General features: G+C 45.2%; 1 protein-coding gene across 4 annotated transcripts in view; it reads left to right on the forward strand.

The window, feature by feature from the left end:
• The window catches only part of KBTBD12 (kelch repeat and BTB domain containing 12), a 100,414-nt gene extending 92,404 nt beyond the window's left edge, over nucleotides 1-8,010 (forward strand). For all 4 annotated transcript variants that reach the window (XM_046685610.1, XM_046685601.1, XM_046685620.1 and 1 more), the window contains one exon: nucleotides 5,223-8,010. In XM_046685610.1, the coding sequence (XP_046541566.1) occupies nucleotides 5,223-5,404 (182 nt within the window). In that variant the 3' untranslated portion in view covers nucleotides 5,405-8,010. The remainder of the gene's footprint in view (nucleotides 1-5,222) is intronic.
• The last annotated feature ends 1,850 nt before the right edge of the window (nucleotides 8,011-9,860 follow it).

A 9,860-nucleotide genomic window follows, 5' to 3' on the forward strand; every position in this document is an offset into this window, starting at 1 on the left:
ACCCGGAAGATCTAAGTAAGATATTAATGCAGGTGGCTACGCTGAACAACACGTGTGCGATAGAGACACAACAGCCTCATATTGGAAGAGGATGCCCTCTAGGACGTTCACAGCTAGAGAGGAGTCACTGCCTGGCTTCAAAGCTTCAAAGGACAGGCTGACTCTCTTGTTGGGGGCTAATGCAGCTGGTGACTTTAAGTTGAAGCCAATGCTCCCTTTTTTTGTTAGTGCCCTCGAGTCGATTCTGACTCCCAGTGACCCTGTGTACAGCAAAGTGGAACCATGCCTGGTTTTTTGTGCACCATCCTCTCATCTTCCGGTGCTGGATCAGACAATGCTCCACTGCTATTCACAGGGTTTTCAGAGCCAATTTTTTCGGAAGTGGATGGCCAGGTCCTTCTTCCTAGTCTGGAAGCTCCACTGAAAACTGTCCACCATGGGTGACCCTGCTGGTATTTGAAATCCCAGTGGCACAGCTTTCAGCAACACACAGCTGCCACAATATGACAGCCAACAGATGGATGGTGTGGTTCCCTGACCGGGAAACATACCCAGGCCACATAAGGGAGAGCACCAAATCTTAGCCACTAGAACAAAAGGCTGGCTATAGTGCTCATTTATCATTCCAAAAATCCCAGGGCCCTCAGGAATTATGCTAAATCTACTCTATAAATGGAACTTTATAGAGCCTGTGCTCTATAAATGGAACAACGAAGCCTAGATGGCAGCACATCTCCCTACAACATGGTTTACTGAATATGTTAAGCCCACTGTTGAGACCTGCTACTCAGAAAAAAAAGATTCTTTTTGAAATATTACTGCTTGTTGATAGTTCGCTTGGTCATCCAAGAGCTCTGATGGAGACACACAGTGAGATTACTGTTTTCATGCCTGCTCATACAATATCCGTTCTGCAGCCCATGGACCAAGGAGTAATTTTGACTTTCAAGTCGCCATTCTAAATGTTATTAACAACATTTGTGATTCACGGGGAGAGGTCAAAAATTTCAACATGAACGGGAGTTTGGAGGGAGGTGACTCCGGCCCTCATGGACGACTTTGAGGGCTAAAGACGTCAGTGGAGGAAGTCACTGCAGATGTGGTGGAAACAGCAAGAGAACTGGAATTAGATGTGGAGCCTGAAGATGGGACTGAGCTGCTGCAATCTCATGATAAAACTCTAATGGATGAGGAGCTGCTCCTTGTGGATGAGCAGAGAAAAGGGTTTCCTGAGATGGAATCTGCTCCTGGGGAAGATGCTGGGAAGGCTGTTGAAACGACAACAAGGATTTAGAATTTACATAAACTCAGTCGATAAAGCAGCAGCAGGGTTTGAGAGGATTGACTCCAATTTTTTTTTTTTTGAGGAAGATTAGCCCTGAGCTAACATCTGCCACCAATCCTCCTCTTTTTTCTGAGGAAGACTGGCCCTGAGCTAACATCCATGCCCATCTTCCTCTACTTTACATGTGGTCGCCTACCATAGCATGGCTTGCCAAGCGGTGCCATGTCCGCACCAGGATCTGAACCGGCGAATCCCAGGCTGCCAAAGCAGAATGTGCAAATTTAACAGCTGCGCCACCAGGCTGGCCCCTGACTCCAGAACTTTGAAAGAAGTTCTGCTGTGGGTAAGATGCCATCAAACAGCACTGCACGCTGCAGAGAAATCGTTCATGAAAGGAAGAGTCAGTCAGTGCAGCAAACTTCATTGTTGTGTTACTTTAGGAAATTGCCACAGCCACCACCCCACCCTCCAGCAACCACTGCCCTGATCTGTCAGCAGCCATCAACGTCAAGGCAAGACTCTCCACCAGCAAAAAGATTATGACTCGCTGAAGGCTCAGATGATGGTTAGCATTTTTTAGCAATAAAGTCTTTTTTTAATGAGGGTATGTACATTGTTTTTTTAGACATAATGCTACTGTGCATTTAGTAGACTACAGTATAGTGTAAACATAACTTTCACTTGCACTGAGAAACCAAAAAGTTCATGTGACTCACTTTATTGTGATTTTTGCTTTATTGTGGTGACCTGGAACTGAACCCACAATATCTCCTATATATGCCTGTGTATATGTATATACAATGGAATATTATTCAGCCATAAAAAAGAAGGAAATCCTGTCATTTACCACAACAGGGATGAACCTGGAGGACATTATGCTGAGTGAAATAATCCAGATGCAGAAAAACAAGTAGTGTACGATCTCACTATCTGCAGAATCTAAAATAGTAAGCGCGCAGAAGCAGAGAGGGAATGGTGGTTGCCAGGGACTTGGAGGGAAGAGAAATGAGAAGATGCTGGTCAAAGTCTAAAATCTTTCAGTTATAAGATGAATAAGTTGTGGGGATCTAATGTATGCATGGATCTAATGATACTGTAATGTACACTTGGAAGTTGCTGAGAGAGAAGATCTTAAGTGTGCCCACCACACACGCACACAAAGATAACTACATGAGGTGATGGGTGTGTTAACTAGCTTGATTGTGGTAATCATTTCACAATGCATACATACATCAAATCATCACATTGTGCACCTTAAATATATACAATTTTTATTTGTCAATTATACCTCAATAAAGCTGAAAAAAACAGATATTCACTTTCATACCTAATTTTGTACTTGTAACTTGGTAATACTTTCCTTAAAGAGAGCCACTGAAATTGTATAAGCTTTAGGTCCCACAGCACCCATCTGTTCCTGGCCTCATCAACATGCTGTGAAAAATACAGTTTCTCTATGTCCTTCTTCATTCACTAGAGCACAAGTTTTGAGAATCAGATCTGGTTGCATATTCTGGCTCTGCCACTTCTGACTATACACCTGTAGGCATGGCATTTAATCTCTCCAAGTTTTTCCTAATCTGTGAAAAGGGGATGATGTTAGTACCTGCCTCACGGGGTTATTATGAAGATGATGTAACATAATGCCTCAAAAGCAGCCACCACACAGTAAGCATAGTATGCATAGTACGCAGCAAGCATACAATGAATATCAGCTATTACTATCTTTTGGTGTTTGGGGAGTAGAAATTCTTTCAGGAAATGCAAGTGAAAAAAGACATTTTCAAACACACAAAAGCCGAAAGAATTTGCCATGAGACCTCTTCTAAAGTGTATACTTAAGGCATAAGGAAAATTATCTCAGATAAGTCTAAGATGCAGGGCCGGCCCGGTGGTGTAGTGGTTAAGTTTATTCACTCTGCTTCGGCAGCCTGGGGTTCATGGGTTCGGATCCCAGGCACGAACCTACACACTGCTCATCAAGCCATGCTATGGCAGCATCCCACATACAAAATAGAGGAAGATTGGTACGGATGTTAGCTCAGGGACAATCTTCCTCACCAAAAAAAAAAGTCTAAGATGCAAGAAAGAATGAAAGTGTAAATATGTGGGTTATTCTAAATAAACATTTACTATATAAAACAATAAAAATAATGTCTTGTGGAGTTAAAAAATAATATAGAATTAAAATGCATATCAAAAATAGCTAATAAATTGGCAAGGAAGTGAATACAATTAAACTATTCTAAGGGCCTCCAAAAGGAGAGTCATGATTTGATTATCTTTAGATCTTGGCAAGTTGAGTATGCATGTTTTACTTCCAAGGATAACCACCAAAAGGATAGAAACAGAGTTTATAACTTCTGAATCAGTGGAGGGAAAGAAATGGAATGATAAGAAATACTAAGCCAATCCAAAAGACAGCATCAAAGAATAAAAAGAAAGAACAAGTGAGATAAGGACAACCCACAAATGGAATGGTAGATTTAAATCAAGATACGTCAGTAATTGCATTAAATGGAACTGGACTAAATTCTCCAGTTAAAAGACAAAGATTGTCAGAATGGTTTTTAAATTCATACTTTTTACTATTTACAATGTTAGTCAAAAGAATTCTGATGGTACTTATTCTAGAATAAGAGGATTACTTATAATGATAAATTTATAAATGATAAAATGTATATTACTTAATAACAACTCAAAATGTATACACTAAAAATTGACAGAACTAAAAGAAGAAATATACAAATCCATAATCTTAATGCCATATTTTATCGCAGCTCCCTTAGTAACTGATGGAACAAGCCCCCCCAAATCATAAATATGCAGAAGAGTTGAACAACACGACCTAATGAACATATATGGAGCACTGCACCCAGCAACTACAAAATACACATCCTTTACAATCACACATAGACCATTCTTAAATATTGACTTTTATCTGCCAGGACTGGGTACTTTTACATACTTTATTTCCTCTAATCATCATAAAATTGTGAAATAGACATCTGGGCTGGAAATCTTCCATTTTCCCCTTCATATTCACGCTGTCCTCTTCCCTATCATGTTCTGTGTCCTGCGAGGCTGATCTATATGGGCTGCATTCATAGGCTCCTTTCCCCTCTGGCTTCTGGTTGGGTTCAGCCAATGGGAGGCAAGAGCAGAAATTGTTGGGTGAAAGGAAGATAGGGTCAGGGTATTTATTCTCCCTGCTCCCTCCCTGGGGGATTGCCAAGCATAGCTGCATCCATCTTCCCCTAGCTAAGTCTGCTCCTGCCAGGCAGCGCTCTCCAGACGGCTGCCCTCTCCAAGTTCCAGTATCCATTCCTTCCCCTTGTTTCCTTTCAGGTCGAGGAGTGGTAATGGTCCTTGCTATTCTTAGTCTGGAGTACTGTGCCATCCCTTGTAGGTCTTCCTAAACCCTGCCCACACCTTTCCAACAGTCCCTTTAATAAACTCTCTTCAATTTACCCAGTTTGAGTATACCATCTGTTTCCTGCAAGGACCCTGTCTGTGTATTGGCATCCTATCTGCATTTAAGGAAACATAAGCTCAGGGAGGTCAACAACATGCACAAGGTCACATTACTCTGGCTGTACCTCTTCTCATGGGTGTAGAAATAAAGACAGTTTCATTCCTTGCTCCCATCATTAATAAATCCTTAACATGGTGTTGAAGCATCCTTTCAATTTTAGACAATAGTATGCCCTGTCAGTACATCTTGAATGATTTTTGAATGTGAGTTGTAACATGGCCTTGCTTAGTTTCTTAATTATAAGGAACACTGTGTCTTCCATTTAAAGTATCTGTATTTGATTGTTTGTTAATTAGTTTTTGGTGCATAAAACCTTTTGGAGGAAGTTGTTTAATACAGGATAATGACCTTTGAATTTAATACCCCCATGATAATTTGTCTTCCTACTTTACTGCTTTTCAGATCGCCATGAAGTTATCTCCAAAGAAATATTGGAGTTGGATCCATGGGAAAATCAGTGGAATGTTGTAGCCATCAATGTCCTCATGCATGATAGCTATGATGTCTGCCTGGTGGCCAGGATGAATCCCCGAGACCTCATCCCCCCGCCTTCAGATTTGGTGGAAGAAGGCAATGAGCACTGAGGAAAGCGATGCTATAGGACCTCCTGTTGTGTCTGAAAAGGAGGCATTAGGAATGGAGTGAGCCCACAGGCATCCGTCAGCCACCTAGGACATGTGTTGCATGTGTAGTGACCTATGTGCAAAGCAGCATATGCTGGGCGCTGCAAGGGGGAGTGTGCAGAGTCTGCCCTCAGGGACCTCCAGTTGGCTAGGGTGGACAAGATACTACAAGGACAAATGTGGTGACAGCACAAGAGAAACACAGGGTGAGTGCCACAGGAGTACAAGGGATGGAGGGACATCACACTGCTGGGGACTCAAGGACAGCATTGCCAAAGAGCAGGGCCTTTGGAGGCAGTCCTATGGGTGTAGTTGATGGTGAGGTCACAGAGAGTGCTGAGCAAAGGTCTGGAAGACTGAGGAGTTTGGACCTAGTCTCTGAGCAGGGGAATCATCTCAAAATAGTGGTATTAAAGGAAGACTTCTCTTTGGGCTCTCTTCTGGCTTCAGTCTTATACAGACTGTCTATTTTCATGCCGTATACCCTTCTACTACAGTGACATTGCCCAAAACAGGGCTAGCAGTGGACTCCAGGTTCACGACAGCCCAGGCACTCAAGCCTCACCACAGTGAACAGAGGAATTCCGCCCTTGGTTGAGTCTGTGTCAGCGACAGAGATGCGGGGTTCCACAGCCCTGGTCCACTCTGGGGTTGGTACAGAGTGTCCTGGACTGGTCTTACCTGAGCTGCCCTTGGCCTTTTCTCAGATACATGTGACCTTCTACAGGTTGGCCTTGGTTGAACAAAACTGGCCTAGACCACCCAAGCCAGGGACAGACCAGGCTCTAGAATGGAGGAGAGAGGAAGCACTCCCTTTGACTGCCAGCTGCTCTCTCTGACACAGCCTTTGCAATATCTTCTCCAAGGTTGGAGAGTAAGGATGGAGCTGCCTGCTTCAGCCCACAGTTGAGCATAATCAGAAAACAGCCACTCCCAAAATATATTTTCGTGACAACATTTAAACACATAGGAAATCATCTGTTCTTTTACTCGCCATCTATACTTCTGGAAGCACAGTGGTTCAAAGAATGCATTTCAGTAGCTGTTCTTCAACAACTCAAGAGTTTCATGTTCCACAAGTCTCTTTTTGAAGAAGGGGTGGTCAGTGAAATTCCCTAGAATTTTCTCAGGGGAGACAATCCGAGACTGTGACAGCTCTTCTTTGGTGCAGAGCTGTGTGACTGTAATGTCTGTTAGTCCAGGTCCCCAGCTTCCAGCTGTTAGCCCAGGCAGGAGAGGCAGGTCCATGGAAACAAGCCAAGTGGAAACTTGCTTCTGCCACCATGAAGGGGGGACCACTTAGACCCAGGGGAAGTTGTCCCTGAGTAGGCTAGACTCTAGGAGGGCAGGGGCCACATCTATCTCTCTGCAGTTGTGCCCCAAGTACCCATCACAGTACCTGGCACATGGTGGCTCTTTGAGTGGCCTGCATGGGGGAGCATTTCTCAATTTGACGGCTTGGTCTCTGAGCACGTCTAGGAACCTGAGTTAAAATGAGCTAGTTCTTCTCCCTGGTGAGGGTCATAACCTTGGGTTCTTTCTCTTGTTGCAAAGGCAGAGCAGTTCCTCCAAGTGGGCTGTGCTGGCTGGTGGCAGCCGCGGTTAAAGATGAACCCTCCAGGTGTCTGCTTCCCTGACTTCCTCTTACAAATCGTGCACCTACTCCATCTGCTCCAACAGACTAGAGGCTGCCACATTTCCCTGGATCAAGGAGGCTTTGTTGGCGTGTCATGACACATTTCTAGATGCACTGGGTTCAAGAGCTAGGCTCTAGTCCCGGCTCTGCTACCTAGCTAGCCACATAAGCTTGGGCCAGATGACCGTTCCAAAGCCTTATTTTCCTCATACGCAGAATGGGAGGAAAAATACTTTATAGGGTTGGTGTGAGGATTGAGTGAGAAAGTGCTGAGCACAGTGCCCGCTGGACACCAAAACAGTCAACATTCTTCAGCTGCCATTACTTTTATTATTATTATCACTGTAATCAGCATTTCCCAAAGCACAGTGCCCCAAACAACTAGATGCAAATGCTTGAGTGGCCTCTCTTGGGATTTTAGGGAGCGAGGTGTGTGTTGTCTAGATAGTTCTTAGTTTCCCAGCCCCAGCCCCTCAGCTGCTCCCGCTGCTGTGCCGATCGACAAGGGCAGGTTTGCTTTAGTGTCTGCTTCAAGCCCTGGCTGCTCCTTGTCTGACTGTCATATTTGTGATTAAAAACAAGCAGCCCTGCCCTCCTGCTGTTAGGTAGCATTAGAGATTCACCTTTGGAACCACATTGTCCTCTCACTCCTTTTCTTCACTTTAACTGACGGCTGAATCAATGATGCATGGAGGACTCCTAAAACTTTGACTGTTTGCTAGTTCTTAGCTTTGTGAAGCAGGGTTGTTTGACACTGAGCAACGGAACACAAGAGGAAGTGATCGGATGCTGAGGCTGACGGAAGACTGCAGCTGTCAGCCACCCCCGGTCAGTCTGTGTTCATCGAGAAAAAGCCATTGTTCTCACTGATTAATTTCATAATGAGCAAATGCTTTAAATTTGAACATATAAAATAAAATTTTACTAATAAAGGATCGCTTTCATTTTGTTTTTCATGTTGCAATTCAGTGCAAATCTCATCTAGAGAAGGGGTTCTCATGCCTGAGAAGTGCTGAGAGTCACCAGAGTTGGGGACGACCAGCCAGAGGATCACTAGGAGCAGGACCCAGAGGCCAGGCCATGTGAGCTGGGTGAGGGGCAGGAGGTGGTCCCATTTCCAGGGTGGCTGAGGCACCAGAGGATGTCAGGAACGGGAGATGAGGCCAGTCACAAAAGACCTCGATGCTTATGCCTCCGCAACACACTTTCAAGCAAGGAAGTCCTTTAAGAACATCCGTCTACAGCCCAGTGTGGATGAGCAGGGTGAGAGCAGACATGGGCAGACGGGCAGGAGGCCTGGCAGGAGCCCGAATCAACAAAGCTGAGCTGCCTAGCAGCAGTGGGAACCATCGAGTCCTGTGCAGCTGGAAATTGGGAGAGTCAGCAGTTGGCTGGCCGACACCGAGCAGGGAGATGCCACCTCAAGAGAACGGCTAGTCAGCCAAATCCAAAGACCAGAAATATTTCCAGGGATCCCCTCCACGTTAAAGTGTTCCTTAAAGAGAGCCACCACTCAGATGGCTTCAGCTGTTCACCCCAGGCCTGGCTGGAAGCACCAAGAGAGAGAAGAGGCTGTGGGGGACTGGAATTGGCCACCCCAAGATATGTCTCTTTGGCATGAGGATTATTTGGGGCTGGTTACTTTTAAAAACTGCAGATAGGAAAGAAACCGAAAAGTAGAATTTACTTACCCTTTGTTAAGAGACATTTCCATTTGTAAGAGAAATCTCCATCTGTAAAGGTGTCTCCCTCTCTGTCCCAGGAAGGAGGGATGACCTTATCTCTAGAAACTCTTATCAGTGTGGAAGGCAAGGACTCAAGTTTGCATAATAACCTGACCCTTGTTTACTGTACTTGTGTGGTAATCTCCCATGATCGACTCCCCCTCCACCCCCAACATCCTCCTTTGTCTTTAGCTGAAGATGATATTTAAGGTGGTGGCTTCAGCCATTTTGGCGAGTTGCTCAGTTTGCCTGAGCCTCTCCCATGTATACATGTTATAAAGCTTTGTTCAATTTTCACCTGTTATCCTGTCTCATGAATTTAATTCATTCTCCAGCCAGAAGAACCCAGAGTAGGTAGTGGAAATGTCTTCCTCCCCTACAAGGCATTGGGGTGTATTCAAGTAACCCACTTCCTTGCCGGCCCTAGCAGACCCAGCTGGGTGTGCCCCACACTGCCATTCCCCTATTCTTGCTTCCACAGACAAGGACCCCGCCCCAGCTCACTGGTAGATCCTGCCTAGCATGAGCTGCTGTAGCACTCGGATTCCTTTTACCACTGGTCAGTCTGATACGGCCATATGGCACAATCCTGGCCAAAGAGACACAGAGGGAAATGAGGGAGGGGCTTTGGGGAGAGGATTTCTCACTCTCCAGAAGAGAAACAGGGGAAGAGATGGCTCTTCTCGCTGAGTCTTTTCAAATCTGCCTGCCGCCCAGAACTGCAGTGACTGATGGCTGTGAAGAGGAACTAGACAGAGACTGTGGCAGTTGATCCACAGAGCGTGGTGGGATGGGGGTGGATAGACCCAGGTGTCCTGGACGGTGTGAGTGAGCCACTGAATGAACCAGCCGCCGGACTTCTCGCTAGATGCTGTTACAATAAATACTCCTTATTGTTTGGGCCACCTTGAGGTATTTGCAGCCTAAGATTTCCTAGTGATACTCCAGTCTTCCCCCACCAAAGCCACTTTCTCTTAGGTGACATTTGCTCCCCCTACCAAAGGGGAGGATTCAAACAGTCCTGGTCCCTGGGACGTCTGGTGACAAGGTGTTTGAG

Source organism: Equus quagga, chromosome 1 (genome assembly GCF_021613505.1).
Source record: "Equus quagga isolate Etosha38 chromosome 1, UCLA_HA_Equagga_1.0, whole genome shotgun sequence".
Classification (NCBI taxonomy): Eukaryota; Metazoa; Chordata; class Mammalia; order Perissodactyla; family Equidae; genus Equus; species Equus quagga.